The sequence below is a fragment of the Salvelinus namaycush genome, chromosome 2, assembly GCF_016432855.1.
Source record: "Salvelinus namaycush isolate Seneca chromosome 2, SaNama_1.0, whole genome shotgun sequence".
NCBI classification, from domain to species: Eukaryota; Metazoa; Chordata; class Actinopteri; order Salmoniformes; family Salmonidae; genus Salvelinus; species Salvelinus namaycush.
Genome location: NC_052308.1, coordinates 26,281,214 through 26,306,531, shown reverse-complemented (window position 1 = coordinate 26,306,531; position 25,318 = coordinate 26,281,214). Strand labels below are relative to the sequence as shown.

General features: G+C 42.9%; 1 protein-coding gene across 1 annotated transcript in view; it reads left to right on the top strand.

The window, feature by feature from the left end:
- The first annotated feature begins 17,507 nt into the window (after positions 1-17,507).
- shank3a (SH3 and multiple ankyrin repeat domains 3a) overlaps positions 17,508-25,318 on the top strand; it is a 684,304-nt gene continuing 676,493 nt past the window's right edge. The window contains exon 1 of the mRNA XM_038964510.1: positions 17,508-17,670. Within this exon, the coding sequence (XP_038820438.1) occupies positions 17,608-17,670 (63 nt within the window). The 5' untranslated portion in view covers positions 17,508-17,607. The remainder of the gene's footprint in view (positions 17,671-25,318) is intronic.

The window sequence follows — 25,318 nt, the reverse complement described above, 5'->3', positions numbered from 1 at the left end:
CAGCAATTACATTTGCAAGTCTCTTGGGATATGTCTCTATAAGCTTGGCACATCTAGCCACTGGGATTTTTGCCCATTCTTCAAGGCAAAACTGCTCCAGCTCCTTCATTTTGGATGGGTTCCACTGGTGTACAGCAATCTTTAAGTCATACCACAGATTCTCAATTGGATTGTGGTCTGGGCTTTGATTAGGCCATTTCAAGACATTTACATTTTTCCCTTTAAACCACTTGAGTGTTGCTTTAGCAGTATGTTTAGGGTCATTGTCCCGCTGGAAGGTGAACTTCCGTCCCAGTCTCAAATCTCTGGAAGACTGAAAGAGGTTTCCCTCAAGAATTTCCCTGTATTTAGCGCCATCCATCGTTCCTTCAATTCTGACCAGTTTCCCAGTCCCTGCCAATGAAAAACATCCCCACAGCATGATGCTGCCACCACCATGCTTCACTGTGTGGATGATGTTCTCGGGGTGATGAGAGGTGTTGGATTTGTGCCAGACATAGCGTTTTCCTTGATGGCCAAAAAGCTCTCATCACCCCGAGTACTTTCTTCCATATGTTTGGAGAGTCTCCCACATGCCTCTTGGCGAACACCAAACATGTTTGCTTATTTTTTTCTTTAACCTCTCTAGGGTACGTGGGACGGTAGCGTCCCACCTCTTCAACAGCCAGTGAAACTGCAGGGCGCCAAATTCAAAACAACAGAAATCCCACAATTAAAATTCCTCAAACATACATGTATTTTACACCATTTGAAAGATACACTTGTTGTAAATCATGCCACAGTGTCCGATTTCAAAAAGACGAAAGCAAACCAAAAGATTGTTAGGTGAGTGCCTATTCACAGAATAACACAGCCATTTTTCCAGCCAAAGAGAGGATTAACAAAAAGCAGAAATATAGATAAAATTAATCACTAACCTTTGATGATCTTCATCAGATGACACTCATAGGACTTCATGTTACACAATACATGTATGTTTTGTTCGGTAAAGTTCATATTTATGATCTGAGTTTACATTGGCGCCTTACGTTCAGAAGTCACAAAACATCCTTTGATTTTGTAGAGAGCCACATCAACTTACAGGAATACTCATAATAAACATTGCTAAAAGATACAACTGTTATGCATGGAATTTTAGATGCACTTCTCCTTAATGCAACCGCTGTGTCAGATTTCAAAAAAGCTTTACGCAAAAAGCAAACCATGCAATAATCTGAGTCGGCGCTCAGAGCCCAATCAAGACACAAATATAGCCGCCATATTATGCAGTCAACAGAAGTCAGAAGTAACATTATAAACATTCACTTACCTTTGATGAACTTCATCAGAATGCACTCCCAGGAATCCCAGTTCCACAATAAATGTTTGTTCGATAATGTCCATCATTTATGTCCAAATTCCTCCTTGTTGTTCTAGCGTTCAGTACACTTTCCAAACTCACGACGCGCAGACAGGTCCGGCGGAAAGTACGGGCGAAAAGTTTAAAAAGTTATATTACAGTCCGTAAAAACATGACAAACGAAGTATTGAATCAATCTTTAGGATGTTTTTAACATAATTCTTCAATAATGTTCCAACCGGAGTATTCCTGTGTCTTCAGAATTGCGATGGAACAGAGCTCGCTCTCACGTGAACGCGCATGGTCAGAGCATGGTCACTTCATGGCAGACCTGACTCATTCCTCTCTCCTTCGGCCCCACTAAACAGTAGAGGCATCAGACAAGGTTCTAACGACTGTTGACATCTAGTGGAAGCCTTAGGAAGTGCAACATTACCAATATCCCATTGTATCTTCAATAGGAGCTGAGTTGAAAATCGACCAACCTCAGATTTCCCACTTCCTGGTTGGATTTTTTCTCAGGTTTTTGCCTGCCCGATGAGTTCTGTTATACTCACAGACATCATTCAAACAGTTTTAGAAACTTCAGAGTGGTTTCTATCCAAATCGACTAATAATATGCATATTCTAGCTTTTATGGCTTTGTAGCAGGCCGTTTACTCTGGGCATGCTCTTCATCTGGACGTGAAAATACTGCCCCCTACCCCAAAGAAGTTAAGCAATGGCTTTCTACTGGACGCTCTTCCATAAAGCCCAGCTGTGTGGAGTGTACTGCTTAAAGTGGTCCTGTGAACAGATACTCCAATCTCCGCTGTGGAGCTTTGCAGCTCCTTCAGGGTTATCTTTGGTCTCTTTGTTGCCTCTTTGATTAATGCCCTCCTTGCCTGGTCCGTGAGTTTTGGTGGCTGGCCTTCTCTTGGCAGGTTTGTTGTGGTGCCATATTCTTTCCATGTTTTAATAATGGATTTAATGGTGCTCTGTGGGATGTTCAAAGCTTGGGATATTTTTTTATAACCCAACCCTGATCGGTACTTCTCCACAACTTTGTCCCTGACCTGTTTGGAGAGCTCCTTGGTCTTTGTGGTGCCGCTTGCTTGGTGGTGCCCTTTGCTTAGTGGTGTTCAGACTCTGGGGCCTTACAGAACAGGTGTATATATACTGAGATCATGTGACAGATCATGTGACACTTAGATTGCACACAGGTGGACTTTATTTAACTATGTACCAGATCTTATTTAGGGGCTTCAAATCAAAGGGGGTGAATACATATGCACGCACCACTTTACCGTTTAAAAAAAAAAATATATATTCATTTCACTTCACCAATTTGGACTATTTTGTGTATGTTCATTACATGAAATCCAAATAAAAATCCATTTAAATTACAGGTTGTAATACAACAAAATAGGAAAAACGCCAAGGGGGATGAATACTTTTGCAAGGCACTGCAGACCACTGTTATTCTACCCGCAAGCAAGCATACAAGGCCCTCCCTCGTCCGCCATTCGGGAAATCAGATCATGACTCCATACTCCTGCTTCCTGTTTACAAGCAGAAGCTCAAACGGGAATTACCGTGACTTGCTCCATTGAAGAATGGTCACCAGAATCAGAGATTATGCTACAGGACTGCTTTGTTAGCACTGATTGGAATATGTTTAGAGACTCTGCCGATAACATCGACGAGCTAACCGCCTCCGTCACCGGCTTCATTAGGCCATGCTTCGGCGATGTTGTCCCCACAGTTAACACTGAGGTTGGAGCTAAACTAAAGGATAGCACATACAGGGCTATCCTAGACAACCCTGAGGTTACGGCTGAGGACAGGAACAAGTACAAGAAGTCCCGCTATGACCTCCGCAAAGTCATCAAATGAGCAAAAGGACAATATAGGAATAAGGTGGACTCATATTACACAGGCGGCGATGCCCGCCACATGTGGCAGGGGCTACAGTCCATTACAGATTACAAAGGAATAGCCAGATGAGATCAGCCCAACGATCTCTCTTTTAATCAAATAAAATCAAACTTCAAAAAAAAAAATCAAATTTATTTGTCACATGCGCCGAATACAACAAGTGTAGACCCTACCGTGAAATGCTTACTTACAAGCCCTTAACCAACAGTGCAGTTCAAGAGATAAGAAAATATTTACCAAATAAACTAAAGTAAAAAATCATAAAGTAACACAATATCAGACAAACTCAATACATTTTATGCACGCTTTGACAATAACAACATCGTGTCGGGTGTGATGGCCACCACCGACTCAGAAGATTGGGTGATCTCGCTGTCTGAGGCAGAAGGAGTAAAGTCTTTAATCAGGTAAACACACGCAAGGCTGCGGGGCCCGATGGTATTCCAGTGCTCGTCGTCAGAGCATGCGCAGAACAGTTGGCAGGCATATTCACAGTAATTTTCAACTCGTCCCAGTCTGTAATCCCCACACATTTTAAGATGACCACCATAATTCCTGTTCCCAAGAACTCTAAGGCTTCATGCCACAATGACTACCGCCCTGTAGCACTCACTTCTGTAATCATGAAGTGCTTTGAGAGGCTGGTCATGGCCCATATCAACTCCATCTCAGACACCTTAGACCCACTCCAATTTGCATACCGCCCCAACAGATCCGTAGACGATGGAATCTCAATTGCAAGCCACACTACCCTCACCCACCTAGATAAGAGGAATGCCTATGTGAGAATTCTGTTCATTGACTACAGCTCAGCGTTCAACACCATTGTCCCCTCCAAGCTCATGAACACCTCCCTCTGCAACTGGATCCTGGACTTCCTGACGGGCTGATCCCAGGTGGTGAGGGTAGGCAAAATCACCTCCCCAACGCTGACCCTCAACACGGGTCCCCACAGGGGTGTGTGCTACGCCCCTCCTGTACTCCCTGTTCACCCACGACTGTGTGGCCAAGTTTGCTGCAGACACGACTGTAGTAGGCTTGATCACCGGCGACAATGAGACAGCCTACAGGTTGTTGGTGCCGCATCAACAACCTCTCCCTAGAAGTCAGTAAGACCAAGGAGCTGATCGTGGACTACAGGAATCGGGGGGGGGGGGGGGGGGGGGGGGCATGCTACCTCGACGATGCTACCTCTTAATTCACACCTCTGGGAAAGTGGAGGAATTGTGTTTAGAAAAAAATCTCTCTCTCTCACTCTCTCACACACACGCACATACTCACTTACTCACAGACGCATGCTGAGCGAGGTACCTCAGCTGCAGCTCGGCCAATCAATAGCCTCTGGAGAGTTGGAGATGAAGTTTTCATTTCTCTAAAGCTGCTATAATGGCCTAATACCTCCGCTTCACGGCCCACTGAGAAATGTGTGTGTGTGTGTGTGAGTGTGTATATCTTTGCAAGGATGTTATACTTTCGCCTCACAGCCCGGAAAGAAATGTTTGTGTGTTTGTGCCTGCGTGTGTGTTTTGTGTTTAGGTAACGGTGGCGTCTGGGGAAATGTCATAAATGAATTGAAAGCAGGGAGGAACACGATAATGAAGAAAATGTTTCTGATGGACTACTTACTATGACAACTTCACAGGGGAATTAGGTTTTTGCATGCCTATCTCCTACTGTAGTTGTGTGTGGACTGTGGAGTAGTTTTTTTCTCTCCCTTAGACACACAGATTATGTTTTTGTGCTTATTGTCCCTGGTGTTGATTTATATTGATGCACCCCCCCCCCCCACCTCTCTTTCTCTGGGTTGTTTTTATATGCTGGAGAAGATCAGCTTTTGATTTCTTACTTGTCGAGTCATATCATAGTTGACTAAAAATGTCATAGAATCCATCTTTTGATTTAAACCAGAGTATAGTTTGAATCCTAGAGGTCCTCTGTCTGTCTGAGTGTGTATTTGATAATAAAGTTATTTTTAACTGGTCCTATTATACCCAACATCATGAACTACACTCTGCTCTAGGCCCAGTGCCAACCCTGTCACTGATACATAATAGGCAGTACATCAAATTGTGTGAGCGGGTGGGTGTGTAAGTGTGTGTATGACTGTGTGTGTGTGTATGTATTGTGATGTCATTTTGCAGATGATGAGAAGTTGGCAATGTGCATAGTGATGTCTATGTAACAATATAGCCACACATTAGTCTATTAAAATATGTTTTAAGTGAGAAGTAGGGATCGGTCTAAAGCCGAAAAAGAAAGGAAATTCACGAGCACCACAATGCCTACTCCATCCATGCCCTACCAAGGTTTTCCAGCACACAGCTTTGACCTACTACCGTAGCTATGTTGGTCTATTGTACTTCAAACAATGTGTAAAGTATGCAGGTTGTTTAATATTCAAACCTTCTCAAACAGCTTAATTCATACTCTTAGAGGAGGTGCTCCCACAATAATGTGATGTTTGCACACCACACTAATCCCATTATACTACCTTTTCAAGCTTTGTTTTTATACTTACAAGATCATCATGCTTGATTGAGTGAACTGTTTTGTCTTGTAGTAATTAGGTGCCTGCCTGTAGTTCCTTAAACCTTTATTTTAGCAATACATGCTATTGACAAAAAAATAAATCATAGCATATGCCCAGTAGGTGCCCAACATAACAATAGGTGATAGTGTGTTGGACACAGTCACTCATATACAGAAGTCTATATAGCCTGTCTGCTTTTCTGATTTCTGTAACCGTTAGCTGACCTGTGTAATATTGACAGAAGCTCATAAACAATAATACACATTTACAATAGGTTTATATATAAATATACATACAGCCTAATGATATATATATATAACAACTAACTAGGCTGTTTGAGGTTTGAATTGTGATTATACAATAAAAAAAAATATGCTTCAAATGAAAACCGAGATGACTCCATTAAAAGATAAATACAGTAGGCTACATAGGCCTTATATATTTCAATCATATTGAAATATATGTAATGTTCAATCAATTGAGTTCTATTTTGCTAATTGTAGGCTACAGTCTACAGTCTTCACCTCAATTTCCTGATGTGCAGGCTTAACAACATCTGTCCAATGATTTATCAGATATTTGACTTAGTGCATAGCCTAAGCATTAGAATAATCTGCCTCAATATTTACAGCCATAAGTGATCATTTCTCTCTAGGATTTGATCTGTCGTCAGTATCTAATGTTAAGGTAAGATTTGAATGGAGAACGCTGATCCGAGAGCAGTACTGCCTTTATTTCGATCCTATCAGTATCGATAAATGCTCTAACGACGCCCTTATTGAAATTTCTCCTTACGTGGCGTTTTGAGAAACGCATGTGCGTTATTCGGACGATATACTGTAGAAACGATTCATCTTTAAATGCTCGGAAGCTTAAGTTCCATCACCATCAGGAAACCGGGCTCTAGGTATTACTTCGTAGACATGGCTATTTGCATTTATGGAAAACATACAGTACCAGTCAAAAGTGTGGACACACCTACTCATTCAAGGGTTATTCTTTTTGTTTACTATTTTATACATTGTATAATAATAGTGAAGACATCAAAACTATCAAATAACACATATGGAATCACGTAGTAACCAAAAAAGTGTGAAACAAATTTAAAAAAAATATATATTTGAGATTTTTAAAGTAGCCACCCTTTGCCTTGATGACAGCTTTGCATGACAGCTTTGCACACTCTTGGCATTCTCTCAACCAGCTTTACCTGAAATGCTTTTCCAACAGTCTTGAAGGAGTTCCTGACTCTGCCGTCCAACTCTTCCCAAACCATCTCAATTGGGTCGAGGTTGGGTGATTGTGGAGGCCAGGTCATCTGATGCAGCACCCCATCACTCTCCTTCTTGGTCAAATAGCCCTTACACAGCCTGGAGGTGTGTTGGGTCATTGTCCTGTTGAACAAATGATAGTGGGACTAAGCGCAAACCAGATGGGAAGGCATATCGCTGCAGAATGCTGTGGTAGCCATGCTGGTTAAGTGTGCCTTGAATTCTTAATAAATCCCAGACAATGTCAACAGCAAAGCACCCCCACACCATCAGACCCTCTCCTCCATGCTTTACGGTGGGAACCACACATGTGGAGATCATCCGTTCACCTACTATGCGTCTCACAAAGACATGGCAGTTAGAACCAAAAATCTCAAATTTGGATTCATCAGACCAAAGTACAGATTTTCACCGGTCTAATGTCCATTGCCCGTGTTTCTTGGCCCAAGCAAATCACTTCTTCTTATTGGTGTTCTTTAGTAATTGTTTCTTTAAAGCAATTCGACCATGAAGGTCTGATTCACACAGTCTCCTCTGAACAGTTGATTTGAAATGTGGCTGTTACTTGAACTCTGTGAAGCATTTATCTGGCCTGCAATTTCTGAGGCTGGTAACTCTAATGTACTTATCTTCTGCAGCAGAGGTAACCCTGGGTCTTCCTTTCCTGTGGCGGTACTCATGAGAGACAGTTTCATCATAGCGCTTGATGATTTTTGCGACTGCACTTGAAGAAACTTTCGAAGTTCTAGAAATGTTCCGTATTGACTGACCTTCATGTCTTAAAGTAATGATGGACTGTCATTTCTCTTTGCTTATTTGAGCTGTTCTTGACATAATATGTACTTGGTATTTTACCAAATAGGACTATCTTCTGTATACCACCCCTACCTTGTCACAACACAACTGATTGGCTCGAACGCATTAAAAAGGAAAGAAATTCCACAAATTAACTTTAACAAGGCACACCTGTTGAATTTAAATGCATTCCAGGTGATTACCTCATGAAGCTGGTTGAGAGAATGCCAAGAGTGCCCAAAGCTGTTATCAAGGCGAAGGGTGGCTACTTTGAAGAATCTCAAATCTAAAATATATTTTGATTTGTTTCACACTTTTTTGGTTACTACATGATTCCATATGTGTTATTTAATAGTTTTGATGTCTTCACTATTATTCTACAATGTAGAAAATAGTAAAAATAAAGAAAAACCTTTGAATGAGTAGGTGTGTCCAAAGATTTGACTGGTACTGTATGATTCTCCCTTTAAGGAGGAGAGGAGGGTGACAATCAACAGCTGTTTTACATTAAGCACATACCAGTTCCTGTAAGTCACTCTAAACGTACTGAATAAGTTGGCTGAGTGAGTCCACCCAGACCCCGCATTTATTCTACATGTTTGAAACAGCGATGCTGTCAGTCGAGTCTGGTACGTTGTCTGATGCTAGCATAAATTTGCACACTTGCAGTGCACAACTTAACTGAGGCTCTGTTTACATGTACGTTTGGGGTTCAACCATGGTGTAGCTAGCTTGCTGTTTCTTAACAAAGGAATTTGCTTACTCTGTTGTGGTCTTGGTTGTTCTTAGTCAAGGAAATGCAGCGTAGCTAACTGCAATGTTATAACTGTCTGAAATCTAGCTACCTCCTTTACCGTAGCTTGGTCTATGTAGCCTACCTAAATAGTTTTGCAATGCCCATTGCATGCATTGTAAGGTAGCTAGCTAGCTGTGTGACAGTTTCCCAAAGTTTGATGTTGGCTTTGAACCTGCTTTGAACCTATTTAGCTAGCTATCTATGTTTTGTGGAAGAATGTAGCTACGATATATTATCAACATTGAGTTGTGGTACAGTCTTGTTGGGGTAACGTTGGCTACCTGACTAGCTAGTTTGGTAAGCAATGCATCGCATTGATTGTTAGCTAGCACTAGCAATGCAAATGAACGTGATCAGCATGGTAATACCATATACCCCCAGTACAGAAACTGTATGAAGGTATGAAAATCGGGATATCATCCAACCCTAGTGTGCACTAATGTTGGGATTAGTTACTTGAAAAAGTAATATTAATTATTACTTGTTACATTTAACAAAAGTAACACGTTACTATACAATGGTCCCTCTATTCATTTCTATGGACAGCAGCTGTCATTACATTTTTCCAAACAGCCTCTCGCCGGTCGCTCAAGAACTAAATGAGGAAACAAGTCGAGGTTGGATCATTGAAACACGCGCCTGGTAGAGATATGATTCTGGAAGTAATGCACGTTTGACAATGTAATGTTGTTTGACAAAGTAACTGTAATAATATTACCCAATTAGAAAAAGTTGTGTGTTACTTTACGCTTTACGTTAGTTAAATCTGATTACATAACACATTACTTTTGTAACACTTTACCCCCAACACTGGTGTGCACGATACATACGGTATGTATGCTTGTTTGTTTGTCTGTCTGTGTGTGTGTCTTGTAGCCCTGCAGAGGCATGGCTGATCTTCTGCTCTTCTCTCCCAGAGCTTTAATTGCTGCACTTGGCAGACAGTCACGACACCTGGTGATGGGGGGAGTTTAAAGGGAGAGAGAGGTTGGTGAGAAGGGAGGCAGAAAGAGAGAGTGTGTGTACATGTGTGTGTATGTGCGCATGCATGTGTGGGCGTGTGCGTTAGCAGATCATTAGCTAAGTCTCTGTTTGGTAGCATGATGACCCGAGAACCAGTAGCCCAGAGAACCAAAGCAGGACTTAACTAACATGTCAACAGACACACACACAAATGCTGACCTTCCCAAAAAACACACACAACCGCCTCACACACAGGCTAAGCATCTGACACACACGTGTTCCTTGGCCCATGGGATGTATCAGAGATCTATGACATCATTGCACACTGATGCTATAGATGTGAGCCATCTAAGCCAAAGTGTGGAGGTACTGATACTGATACACGCCAGCTAATAGGCAGGAGTCAGAGATGCATGCTGACATATCTGCAGGATAACGTAATGTAATGTCTGACCCAGATCTGCTTTTCCCACTGACGGTAGAGGAGATCAATAGTCATGAAGGCTGTGTGTGGATGAGTAAAGCTGGACTGTGTTAGCCTGGCTCTTATTTCCCACGTTGATGAAAAGAAAGTGGGTCAATACACTGCTCGTCTGCCCACACACACACACACACGCTCATACATGCATACATACTGTACATACAAACATACACAGACACAGACTTTGTGTCTCTCTTATGCACATTAATGCCTATTGTTTAACAGAATACCCTTCTTTCCTATCTTATTTTCAGTCCACTCTCTCAAACTTACCTCTCTCTCCCTCTCTCATTGCTCTGCTGTGTTGTGCTCAGTGATCCAGCTCTGAGGGCTTGAAGGCCAGTGTTGGAGTAAACACAGTGAAATATTAATGAGTGTTCACAGAACACCAGGCCACAGCTCCAACAATGTAATAGGAGCAGGAAATGAACAGCTGTACGATACAGATACATTAACCTCCCAGATTCACATTATACCCTGCAATCCTGCAGAGAAACACACACACAATCAAATCAAATTGTATTAGTCATATGCGCTGAATACAACAGGTGTAGACCTTACAGTGAAATGCTTACTTACGAGCCCCTAACCAACAATGCAGTTTCAAAAAAATATGGATAAGAATAAGAGATAAAAGTAACAAGTAATTAAAGAGCAGCAGTAAATAACAATAGCGAGACTATATACAGGGGGGTACCGGTACAGAGTCAATGTGCAGGGACACCGGTTAGTTGAGGTAGAATGTACATGTAGGTAGAGTTATTGAAGTTACTATGCATAGATGACAACAGAGAGTAGCAGTGGTGTAAAGAGGGTGTGTGTCTATGTGTGTGTATGTAGTTCAGTTCTAAACTATGTCTATTTAGACTCAGTTGGCACTTTGTTTAGGTGGGCAAAGTTTGTGGTGTAAAGACCACGAAATTAACCTGAATCAGGGCTGCTCACCTTTTACATCACACACACATGCAAGCATACATCAATTTCTACACAATGACATCTGAGTTCTTACCCTTACCTCTCACTCACTCACTCACTCACACAGGAAATACACAATCTGTATCCTCCATGGATCAGCTGCACCTTGGTTGAGAGCTTTTTGAAGCAAGACTAAGTTTTGTTAGTGATCTCGAAGAAGTCTTCAACATAAGAGTTAATAAAGTATTTACTAAATAAACTTAAGTTGAATAGAAAGTAACACGGCTATATACAGGGTCAATGTGTGGGGGTACAGGTTAGTCGAGGCACATTTGACATGTAGGTAGGGGTAAAGTGACTATGCATAGATAATAAACAGCGAGTAGCAGCAGAGTAAAAAATATGAGGTGGGGGTCAATTCAAATAGTCTGGGTAGCCATTTGATGAGCTGTTCAGCAGTCTTATGGCTTGGGGGTAGAAGCTGTTCAGCAGTCTTATGGCTTGGGGGTAGAAGCTGTTCAGCAGTCTTATGGCTTGGGGGTAGAAGCTGTTCAGCAGTCTTATGGCTTGGGGGTAGAAGCGGTTCAGCAGTCTTATGGCTTGGGGGTAGAAGCAGTCTTATGGCTTGGGGGTAGAAGCTGTTCAGCAGTCTTATGGCTTGGGGGTAGAAGCTGTTCAGCAGTCTTATGGCTTGGGGGTAGAAGCTGTTCAGCAGTCTTATGGCTTGGGGGTAGAAGCTGTTCAGGAGCCTTTTGGACCAAATCACATTTTATTTGTCACATGCTTTGTAAAAAAATAGGTGTAGACTAACAGTGAAATGCTTACCCAACAATAAATATATATTAAAATATAAATAATAGACAAATATAAGAAGAAAAAAAATAACACGAAGAATAAATGCACAATGAGTAACGCAAACTTTTCTATATACACGGGGTACCTGTAACGATAGTCATTTTCTTCCTCCTCCTCGAACGAGGAGAGGCGATACGGATTGGGCCAATACGCAGAGTGGTTAGTTTCCATAGTGATTTAATATATAACAAAAACAAGATGCAATACAAAATAACTACCGTGACAGTCCCGTGTGGCGAAACACTGACACAAGAACAAACACCCACAAAACACACGTGAAACCCCGGCTGCCTAAGTATGATTCTCAATCAGGGACAACGATTGACAGCTGCCTCTGATTGAGAATCATACCAGGCCGAACACACAAAATCCCAACATAAAAATCTCACATCGACAACCCACCCAACTCACGCCCTCACCATACTAAATAAATACAAAAACAAGGGAAAACAGGTCAGGAACGTGACAGTACCAGTACTGAGTTGATGTGCAAGGGGACGAGGTAATTGAGGTAGCTTTACGTACATATAGGTCGGGATAATGTGGCTAGGCAACAGGATAGATAATTATCAGTAACAGCAGCGTATGTGATGATTCAAAACGGTTAGTGCAAAAATAGTCTGGATAGCTATTGGTTAACTATTTAACTATCTATATAGCAGTCTTGGGGGTAGAAGCTGTTCAGGGTGCTGTTGTTTCCAGACTTGGTGCATTGGTACAGCTTGCCATGAGGTAGCAAAGAGAACAATCTATGACTTGGATGGCTGGAGTACCGGATGGTGTAGAGGTCCTGGATGGCAGGGAGCTCAGCCCCAGTGATGTACTGGGCCGTACGCAATACCCTCTGTAGTGCCTTGCGGTTGGATGCCAAGCAGTTGCCATACCAAGCAGTGATGCAGCCAGTCAAGATGCTCTTAATGCAGCTGATCCCAATTGTAGCCGGTGGTATTAACGGACCTTGCTGGGCTGTGCTTTAATACTATGGACACGTATCCTGTCAATATGAAGTATTGTGCAAGTGGAGGGATGGAGGGTAAGAGAGATGGAGAGATGCGGTGTGAAGCGGGGTCTAAATTGTCTGGCTTTGTGGAAAGCCCTCCTGGGAGAGCCATTGATTATTAATAGGCAGCAGGCTGCATCAAAGACACTGGTACACTGGATATACAGTAGATACAGCTACAGATACTGCTACAGCGTGGTAGTAGGCGTGGCCAATGGCACGGTCTAAGAGGACACGGAGACAACATTTTTCCTGCAATTCTATACATTGGGTCATTTCATGTAATTTCAGCATTCCACGTCACCCACCATCTGAGGTTGTTCTGAAATCGTTTCTGTAGTTAGAAACAGATATGAGTAGCATTCCTGAAACATTATTTTGTTGAAATATAATTTGATCTCTGAGAAATTACGCTAATTGATTACACCCTAATTAGCCATTTTAATTTATAGGATTCATCTAATCTTTCATATACTGTATATAGTACCTAACATCTGATTTGGACCATACATCTTCCTAACAATGAGTAAGACATGAGGAATTTAATAAAACGATCAATATCCCCCCACATACCCCCCCACACCCCGTGCCAATCCCACCCCAACAACCAGTGTATTATGTCTGACAAGTAGTATGGAGTTGCTGCTTGGGAAATTGCTTCCCTGTGAAACGGTGATGGTTTCTTCCCCTGTTCAGAGAAATTTGCCATTTCATTTGCTTGCATTCACAGCCTATTGGAGCAGATGGATATAGAGGACATGCTGTGTCTTTGTTACCACTTGACACACTAGATGGTTAAGGATGAGAATATAAATAAGAATGTTGCCTGTGGTGTACAATAAATCACCTTATCATAGTGCTAGGGATGAACTAAGGAATTAACAATATATACCGCTCAGTAAAATGTCACAGTGTAGCCCAGTACATACAGCCAGTTATCACAGGACTAGTGATGTAGCAGAGCTCAGACAGTATGTGTGAACCATATAGTACATACGATAATATCATTTGACTGTAAATAGCCCAATGTTTTTTCAGATTATACTGGTGGTGTGCTCTTACACAGTTAATCTCATTATGGACATCTTCAGATAGCACTGTATGGTGCTCAGCCTCCATTAAAACTACTGTGGCATGTGTATCATGGTATCCTGGCCTATTAGCCTGGGGACAAGCTAACTGTGGTCCAGTGTGTTAATGTAACGCTAGGTGACTGACCTGTCTGTGTGTCTGACTGGCCGTAACATCTGTTGTAGAGCAGAGTGAATCAGGCTTTGAGGGGAGGTGTAAACACATTCACTACAGTCAGTGCACAGGCTAAATGACTGCAGGGCTGTGAAAACAGTCCGTCCCTGTCACAATGTTCTCTTTTACCCTTCTTTCTTTCTGTCTCTCTCTCCTTCTTTAGCTATATTTCCCTTCCTCACTCTGTCCTCCTCTTTCACCCCCATCTTCCATCCCTCCCCTTTAAAATCTCTCCATGCGAGGCAGCGTTAACGTCAGACTACTGTATGATATGGCTGTGTTGGGGCTGTGTTGGGGCTGTGTTGGGGCTGTGTTGGGGCTGTGTTGGGGCTGTGTTGGGATTGTGCTGGGGCTGTGTTAAATTTTGATTACCCTGTTGTTGCAGTACATTACACAGCAGGAAATGCAAACTATTCAATGTTTAAAAAGGCTTCTAAAGTTTGTAATTTACACTTGAACATTTCAAACTGGATTTACCCTAACAAAAAATGTATCAACCCTTACAAAAATGTCAGTTAATTATAGACCACACAATAATTCACATGCCCTGTTTCTGTAGGATTATTTTCCTGCTGTGAGAAACTGGTTAAATTAAGATCCTACATATGTATATAGGTAAGTGTGTGTGTGTGTGTGTGTGCACACAAGAGTGTGTGAGCGAGTGTGTGGATAGAGACCTGTGAGTGTGCATGGAATCAGTGCAGAGAGTCCATGGGTGAGGGTGTGCAGCCATTGGTTAGCTGTTCAACAGTCTTATTGCTCGGAGATAGAAGCTGTCTTCAGGTCCGAGACCTGAAGCTCCAGTGCCGCTTGCCAGACGGTAGCAGAGAAAACAGTCCATGTCTGGGGTGGCTGAAGTCTGGCAATTTTCCGGGCCTTTCTCAGACACCGAGACATGGCAAAATTGATGTCAAGAACATCCCCATGGCAACTTCTGTTATAAGCTACTATGACTGGTTATGTCAAGACTGAATTATGTAAAGTGAAGTTTAGTGTTACCAAATGAGTGTGTTCTGCTGACGTTTCACACATACTTTGCAAAAACACATCAGCGAATAAACACCATTGATAAAAAGTTCCCTTCCTCAACTCACATCTCTTTCTTTTAAGAAGGTAAACTCCTGGATGAAGTTTCAGCATCTCTTTCCACTTGTTACTAAATTAGGTTAGTTTCCATCCTGCGGTTGCCCCTTCAGTGAGACATCTTCATGGTGCAGCCAGGACCATAGAGCAGCAGCAGGGCTTTCTTTAAACATCTTCTCTTTGAGAAGCTCTCAAGGACAGTTATGGGAAATAATGAGCTGGTGTTTCATTTAATATTAACTTCTCAGGAAATATATTGAGTGATTTCCACAGACTCCTGTACAGGGTTCACATCCAGCAAACATGCAGCAGTTTACTGCAGAGAGGAACCAGAGTGAGCTGAAGAGGGAGAAACATCCTTTGATCAGCTAATACCACCGACCTTCCAAAACACACACAGATAGGAGAGAGCTAATGCTAGATATGGATGCTGAATGTATCAGTGGTTAGAACAGGACCACTGTAGGGCCAGAGAGGTGTTGATGTGAAGACAAGTGGCATCAAGGATCCATGTTCTCATCAGACAAGATGTGAAGTGGTCTTCCAGGTTCGAGTAGTCGTTAGTGTCTGAGGTGAGAGGGGGAAGAATGTTGATGAATGAGATTTTATTGTCCTCCATGGAGGAAATTAATTTCCACATGCTCATACATAGACATAGAAGCCACCAACAGTCATAACATTTACAATACCAAACCAAACTTCCCTACACCCATGACAGCAGATAAAACAGACAGAAGACTAAGACAGAACATAAAAAGTGGAATATAATCCATTAGCTGTTGAGTGTTTATGGCTGTGGGGATGAAACTCCTACTGAACCTGACAGCGAAGGAACCAGTACCTGCAGCCATTTACACTTATTTTTTTTTTAAACCTTTATTTAACTAGGCAAGTCAGTTAAGTACACATTCTTATTTTCAATGACAGCCTAGGAACAGTGGGTTAACTGCCTTGTTCAGGGGCAGAATGACAGATTTTTACCTTGTCAGCTCAGGGATTCGATCTTGCAACCTTTCGGTTACTAGCCCAACGCTCTAACCACTAAGCTACCTGCTGCTACCTCACACACACAGCCATATACAGCATATAGACACATACTGTTCATGCGTTTACACAACAAGCAAATAAGCACGTACCCACACATTCACTTCCAGAGGTGTGTCAGAAAATGACTGGTCCTATACCACAGCGGATACAGTATGATAATGTTAGCTGGGCTGAGCTGGGCCAGACAAGAGCAGAGCGTTCCAACAGAGAGAGGCAGAGCAGGGGGAGGCGTGAAGGTTAATGCCTACAGGGTACCGCCATCGATCTGACCCTCAGTGCCCCTGTGACTAACATCACTTCAGTAACTCAGTTCCATTTTGGTTTTGGTTCCCCCCACTCCCTCCCTCCAATGTGACAGACATGGGGAAACTCTTGTGATTTTCTTTCTCTTATGTGATTCTATCCTAACTTTGTGACACTCCATTGGCTGCTGGCGTTGAAAACCTGTGTTTATGGGTTTGACAAATGGTTATAGTTTGACCGCAAAATGAGAAGAGGTTAGAGAATTAATCCTGTGTTGATAGGTGAAATGGTCATCACTGCTTTGACGCTTCACTTTCAACTGTATTTCAGTATTCGTCACCTCAGAAACTCCTCTCTCTCTCTCTCTCTATATATATATATTTTTTTTTTTCTCACTCTCTTGTTGGACCTAAAGGTGACTGAAGGATCTTTTCAGAAATAGACCTTTGTACTCAAAAAATAAGAATTGTTTGTTGTGTTGCTTTTAATCTCAATTTCAGAAGTCTGCTTCTTCTCTAATGAATTTATTTCAAAGTATGTATGCCTGTTGGAGATTGTAGGATGTTTCTCTCCTACTAAGTCACACACCATGAAGTGATTATCTATTCCTTTCTGCACTCATGTCTTCAACTCCTCTCAGTTTGTCACACATCCCCTTGTTACTTACTGTATCTAAATCTTCAAAAAATTATTCCCTCTCTCCCCTCCCCTTCGTCCTCTTATCCTCTGTTGTCCCCCCCCTCCCCTCTCCTCCCCAATCCCTCTTCATCTTTCTCTCCCTCTCTCTTTCTCTCCCAGGCGAGTGATGTGCGGTGCGAGTGGTGTGTGTGTTTAGCGAGAGCGTGAGCCAACGAGTGAGAGCAGTGTGTGTGTGGAGTGAGCGAGTGCAGAGCGAGCCACTCACACGGAGCATGCCTCTGCGTCCTGCAGCCGGCAAACATGAGCCACCCAGCTCTCCACAGCAGGACCAGCACACACACTCACACCCCTACACACACACCAACGGCAGCCAGGGGGCCAGCTCTGACAGCGGCAGCTCACGGGAAGAGGACAGCGGCATTCCCGTTTCTGTCAGTGTTTTCTCTTTCCGTCCCGCTCGGGAGCGGAGCCCCAGTGCAGGAGGAGGCATGGCGCAGGCACAGGGCAACACGCTGGTGATCCGCATCGGAATACCGGACCTGGCACAGACGGTGAGTTACAGCCTCACTTTCATACTGTTGCACTGTTACTGAGGGAGAGAGCTACTGGTGCCTCTCTCCTTCTATACCATTCTGTCGGATCTCGCTCTATTCTCCTATCCTCTCTATCTGTTCCCTATACTCTCTCTGCAGCCTTTACTCTTTGTGTTTCTGTCTTTCTCTCTTTCTCACTCTCGCCTCTTCTATTTGCTCATTTGCTCTTCGGATTGTTTGCTTCCTCTTTTTCTCTCCCTGTCTTCTCACTCTCTCTTTCTCTCCCTCTCTATTCTATCTCTCTTTTTCTCTCGCTAATAAATCTCTACCTCTTCATTAGGTCAGCTGCAGCTGACTTTGACAACTGGGCTCTTGACAACTGGGAGAAGTGGAGGGAGGAGTAAACCGATGGATGGAAAAGGGAGGGAGAGAGGGAGGGAAAGGTATAAGGAGACAAGTAAAGGTGTAGAGAAGACCTGTGTGTGGCATTGTTCATTCAGAGAGCAGGGGGAAGAGTTTTCTCTGAACTGTCAAGCTTATATATTCTGTGTGTGTCGTGTGTGCGCGTCATCTGTGTATGTGCATGCATAAGTGATGTGGAGGTGTTTCCCCTGGGGCTTGGGGATGGGGATGTCTCCTGGGATGAAGGTTCACTGTTTCAGGCTTTGACTGATATCCTAGGCTCTGTTCCCCTGTGCTCTGGCTCTCTACCTGCCAGCTGCCTGCTTGCTACCTGCTGTTGGTTGTTGTCTGGCTAAATGACTGCAGAACCCCTGCTCAGATCCCTTCAAGCATTTCTCACACCTCACTATGCATGGATCCCTTCTCTGAGCTACTGTGTGTGTCTGTGCGTGATCATAAATGTGTGCCTGTGTATATGTCCCTGTGTGTGCATGTGTGTGCCTGTGTGTGTGGCAGATGTTGGCAGTAGGTTGCAGAAGGTGGCAGGGGACAGAGCAGATGTCCAGATGCTAATAAGGCTGTGTGTGTTTCAGCCCCCCCCCTCTTCTCTTTCTCTCCTCTCTCTCCTTTCACCAGCCAGATGGACTCAGAGCACAGGGCCTGAGTGACAGACTGACAGTTACTAATGAGAGAGAGAGATGGAACGAGGACAGTCAGGACAGGGAATTCCCTTATCGTCATCTCCCTCTCTCCACTGCAGGGCTGTTTGGAGCTGTAGAGGTTGGAGAAGGTTGTACTAAGTTGATTTATGGTTAATGAAATCTATTAGCCTTAACCCACACACATGCTATTGAAATCAAACTGCACTGGACTGGTAGGAAATATGATTTCTGTGTTTGTGAAAAGTCTATAGAGAGCCATGTAAAAGGCATCCCAGCCAGGTTTGATTGTTTTACATGAAATGGTACTCCTATTGCATGTTGTGGCAGGTCATGTGTAATAGCATTCTTAATGGAGGGTGGTGGCCTGGAACTCTATGTAACTACAGTATATACTGTGTACAATGCTGTAATCCCAATGGTATTACAACTGAAGTATACTATTGTATGAGCCTGAGGCCAGAGTGGCTGTTACAATAATCATCATGCTTTATTGCTTCATCTAAACCATTAGGAGGTTTAGGAAATGTCTGACCAGAGGGTCAAGCTGAATCAGTACTTCACCAAAGGGAACAAAGCCTAGTAGGGGAAGTACAATTATGGAAATGTTGTTCCCTACTTGTCCCTCCCACACGCTCACCCATTCACTATGAGGTCTGGGTTCAAACAAAGAAAGAACAAGAAAGAAAAAGCAGAATTGAATCCGTAGTCAGCGGGAAGGAATGGAGTCATGTTATTTATATCAAAGCCCCTGCAGATGATCGTAGATGAGTAATATGACTTATTAAAGTGTGTGATATGAATTCACTGAGGAAGGAATTGACTCAGATGTCTTTCTAAGAATGAATAATAGAGTAATGTGAATGTAATACAGTCCCACAGTCGTCTGGTCAGGGACAGCTAGCTCTGTAGCAGAATCCACTGAGATGGAGGGTGAGGACGCTAAAGTGATACATAGCCCATGTTTCTGTTTATATAGCAACAAGGCAAGGCATTAACTTTTCATTACCGTGGTACAGTACAACGTTACAGTACTGTGGTGTTGCTACTGTCCTGGTTTTGTTTCTACTGCTGGTCAATCTGTTCTAGAAGACACATGAGAGACTGTTTGACTATGTGATCATTATTATGGTTGCGGTATTAAGTCTTGTCATTTGGGCCATTGGCTACCCCTGAATATGTTGATCATATAATGAAAACTCCCTGTTTATAACTCCAGCCATCTTGTTACAATATGTTGTCTTGTTGGCATACTATCTTGCTGTAGGTGTTGGACTAAGAGATGCAAAGTTACGGGTTCGATTCCCATTTGCATCCGCTCCCAAATTCACTGCAATATTATCGGTTTAGATCCTGGGGATATTTTGCACTGAGTGTAAAATGTAGCGTTGGCATCAGTGCTGTAGTGTTTTCCTAGCTGTTGCCTGCCTAGCTGAAGTGATCTAGCCTATTGAAGCTCAGACACTGCATGCCTTATGGTCAGCTGGACTGGGGGGAAAATAATGAAGATGGGAAAAGAAAGAGATAGAAAAGAAAGGATAAGAGAAGAATACTCAGAATTCCCAGCGGCCCCTGAGATTCTCTGGCTGTGATAAAAGCCTTACTACACACACTACACAGTATACCAACGGACTGCTCTTAATGTGGTTACAGAGTCAGAACGAAAAACAAAACACATACAGTAGCCTAAGTAATACACCAAAAATTACACACAAAGAAACAGGCAGGTAGACGCACACACACACAAGCACGAGCACACGTTTGTACAAACACACACACATACGAAATTAGGTAGCTAACACGCTAATTATGGTACAGTACATGAAGATTACACACACCCTGCTTGTGTGTGAGGGATGAAGAGAAAGAGGCATATTCTTAGGACTGTTTCACAGTTGGAGGTTGGCAACGTGAGCAAGTGTGTGACGTCATTTATAACGTGCAAGCATTTATTGGGTTGCAATGTGGGTATCAAACAGTTGAATCAAATGTTCGAGGTAGGCTGGATCAAAAGCCTGCACACCGTGTGGGTCTTCAGGACCAGTTGGTATCTCTATGAATGTTGTTATCTTGAGTGTAGAGCATCAACGTAACCACCACCATGTACACCTGCTTTCCAATATCTTTGTCAGTCCCCTAAGTGGCGTCTAGTTATAATGCTGTCATCCATCCTATAGACTGTCTGGCTTCGCTTCAAGGACAGACCTGACAGATGACAAGCTTTTATATTATACATTTAATTTACTTAAAGCTGAGATATATCTGCTTCAGGTGGAACAGCGCCACTGGTTGCCCCAGGCACATTTGTTATCGTTTTAGTTTAGTTTTTGAAACGGGGAAGAGAAGCATCCTGCATCGTAAAAAAAGAAAGCACAGTACATACTATGCTGTTGTATCGCGTGTGCAATGATGTTCATTGTTTGAAGTAATGTCTTCGTTGTTGTAATATTGCAACGTCAGTTTCACTGCTACAGATTCCAGCTTTAAGATATGAAACTCCACCAAACCATAATTAGTATGACATGAGTCAGGATGGAACTACTTACAGTATGCATCAACAGCAACGGATACACTCTCCCCCTCCTGCCTCCTTGCTCACTTTATTTTATTTGTATTTATTTCACCTTTATTTAACCAGGTAGGCTAGTTGAGAACAAGTTCTCATTTACAACTGCGACCTGGGCAAGATAAAGCAAAGCAGTTCGACACATACAACAACACAGAGTTACACATGGAATAAACAAACATACAAACATACTTGCCTGTGCTCTATCTGTCTGTATCTTTCTCTATATGTATATATCTCTCTCTGCCTCGTCCCTCGTTCCCTCCCCTTCTCTCTGATAATACCGTATTACTGATGATGATTAATGTAGATAAACTACAATAGCTCTAAACTGACTGCTGTAATTAACCATCATTAATCTATCTCCCTCTGTTTTAACTCTATTATTCTCTATCTTTTTTACTCTCTCTTTCTCCCAGACCTTTTTTCTGCCTCTTTTTGTCCTCGTCTCTTTTTCTCTCTTTTCTTTTCCTATCTATTTTATATCTCCACCCCCCTCTCTCTCTTCTACTTTCTACCACATCCCTCGTTTTTAAGCGCGTCTTGCCCGTTCTTCTGGCTCAAGTGTCTTTTCTTTCTCTACCTTTTTTCTGCACCGTGCATCACTTTTTCTGACGCTCTGTCTAGCCCTCGCCTCCACAGGCTGCTCACGTAGTGTGAGTACACACACACACACACACACACACACACACACACAGAAATCTCCTGTCAGTGCGTGTCTCCTCTTTAGTAAGCACCTCACGTTCCCCTGTTGCTATTTTTAGCTTCTTTCACAGTAGCAGTGGCACGAGACAGAGTTTCCATCTCACTCCCAACTCTCTCCTGCGGCCCTTCATCTCCCTCTCTCCCTATACGTCCCAACTCTCCCTTCCTTCCTCTCTCTCCATATCCCTCCCAACTCTCCCTTCCTTCATCTCTCTCTCTCCATATCCCTCCCAACTCTCCCTTCCTTCATCTCCCTCTCTCCATATACCTCCCAACTCTCCCTTCCTTCCTCTCTCTCTCTCCATATACCTCCCAACTCTCCCTTCCTTCCTCTCTCTCTCTCCATATACCTCCCAACTCTCCCTTCCTTCCTCTCTCTCTCTCCATATCCCTCCCAACTCTCCCTCCCTCCCTCTCTCTCTCCATATCCCTCCCTCCCTCTCTCTCTCTCGCTCTCTCTCCATATCCCTCCCTACTTAATTGGCAATTAAAACAATTGATAAAACTACATCTTATGGAACAATGCAGACTGTGAGGAGACTCACACACACACACACACATACGCACACACAAGCTAGCACACACACTCTACACACACGTACACTGTGGTATTGTTATATGGTGATATTGTACATATTTTGTTGTGGATAAGTAGTGGTGAAGTAATGTTATATGATGTACTGTTTTATTTTAAATTTATTTTAAACTTGTGCCTTAATGTGTTTGGACCCCAGGAAGAGTAGCTGTTGCCTTGGCAGCAGCTAATGGGGATCCCTAATAAAACCAAAAATACAAATTGTTGTCCAGATAGGGAGGGATGACCCAGCATAGCCCAGCTCCCCTTACTTCTTCCATCTATCTCCCTCCCTTCCTCTGTTTTTCCCTACCCGTCCCTCCCTCCATCTCCCTACCTCCTTCCCCATCTTCCAACACCTGCCTTCATACAAAGAATGAGAAATAGCACGAGAGTATTAAATAGTGAGAGAGCAGTGGTGTTCAGTCCCATTTAAGATGAGGGAGGATTACATATTTTTTTCATGATCATGGCCTTATTTCTATTACAGCATATTGGAGACTGTCATTCCTATTCCATTCACCCAGTTCAATGTAACATTGATAGGTTTAGGCTACTACATGATACTCAAATTTCCCCTATACCCATCATGAGGTTGCTACAACCTAGCCTATGAATGAAAGTTTCCAACGTAGGTGCAGACAGGTCGAGAGACAAATTTGAGGTGACAGAAAGTGGCAAAAGGACAGCCAGTGACACATTCAATACCGACTTGCACACGCTTGCCTGCATCTAGATGATATAGAGTGTAATCATTAGTACAACAGTTGCAAATGAGAATATTTATTGGACAAATTCAGGTATGTTTATCCTAATTTTGTTCTGTCTGCTTCCGTTTAAGATTTTTTTTTCCAACAGAATCGGCAGAATGAATACACCTCTGATCACGTGTAAACACAGTTCACTTTCATTGCAGCCACGTTGTATTCCTTTTCACATCTATGCGCTCTCCTCCTCTTACATTTCCCCTTCACTTGTGGACTTCAATGTACAATACATCAGCTGTATGTGACCAGGTGAAAAAACCTTTCCAAGCTCTGACACACACACTTATCCCACCAGACATACCACCAGGGGTCTTTTCACAGTCCCCAAATCCAGAACAAATTCAAGAAAGCGTACAGTATTGTATAGAGACGAAAAATGAACAGCAAAAATTAACAGCTCAAATTAACAGCAAACCTGGTTTCAAAAAACAGATAAAGCAACACTTCACGGTACAACCTCTTTCCCCTATTTGACCTAGATAGTTTGTGTGTATGTATTGAGATGTAGGCTACGTGTGCCTTTTTTTAATTGATGTGGTTCTGTCCTTGAGCTGTTCTTATCTATTTATGCTCTGTATTAAGCCATGTTTGTGTGGACCCCAAGAAGAGTAGATGCTGCTTTTGCAACAGCTAATGGGGATCCTAAAAAAATTCTAAATACCAAAAAGCCAAACCATATAATAACCGCTACACACAGCCTACATCATTGTCACCATATTAACTAAAGTAACACCATAGTCAACATAGTTAATAGAACTAACGTGTTAGTAAACCCGCTACAATCATGCAGTGATGTTAGTGTACAGTCAGTAAGCAGTTTAGACTTGCTTCTCCTTCATTTTGGAAGAAATTGATTTGTTAAAAACTGTTCAACTATTGTCCGTCTCTCTCTTTGAGTCAAGTACTCACCACATGTTATGCAATGCAATGCTAGCTAGCTGTAGCTTATGCTTTCAATACTAGATGTTTTCCCCAAGATGGCACAGCAGTAAGACGTATTTGTTTTTGTCCCATGTGAATATTCAGTCTTTTTCATTTTTTTTTTGTATACATTTCATTATATTTCAATCTCTTTTTTCCATTTTCGAAAGAAAAATACCTTCCTGCAACCCGCCTCACCCAATGGGGTACGGATCTGCTATTTTTTAGATCTTATAATTGGAACCTCCATCAGAAGCTAGCTATCAGAAGCTAGCCAGCTAATTAGCTACTAGCTATTTAGTCATTGTTAGCCACTGATGGCGGTCTTTACCTTTAGCATGGACACCAGCCGCTTTAGCCTGGATAGCCCAGATAATACCTGCCAGTCTGCACAGCGGGATATCAGACCTGAGCATATCGGACTGCTTTCTTTCCCACTACATCACCGGATTCCTGCCGCAAGCTCTGGACCATTACACCGGATCTTTGTAGCTAGCTATCTGCTACCGAGTGGCTATTGTGGCTAACGCCCTTGTCCAGAAGCATGCACTAGTTAGCCTCGAGCTAGCATCGAGCTAGGCCCATCTCACGGCTAGCAAACGAAGTACACCAACTACAATACCTCTCTTGCCAATTTGTCCTGGACCCTTTGTCGACACGGCGCCCCGATGATCCATCGCGACTGGTCTGCTGATCTGCTGACGTAATTCAGCCGATGTGCTATCCCTGGCCCGCTAGCTTCCTGTACACTGTTCGCCTAGCATAGTAATCGACTATCTATTGCTGCTCATTGGACCCTATGATCATTCGGCTACACAGCTGATGCTTGCTGGACTGTTCATTAACACGGTACTTCATTTTGTTTATCTGTCGGCCCCAGCCTCGAACTCAGGCCCTGTGTGTAGCTAACTGACCCTCTCTGCCCATTTATCGCCATTTACCCACTGTTGTTGTCTTAGACCCGTTGTTATCTTAGCCCTCCCAATCAACACCTGTGATTGCTTTATGCCTCTCTCTAATGTCAATATGCCTTGTATTCTGTTGTTTAGGTCAGCTCTCATTGTTTTATTTT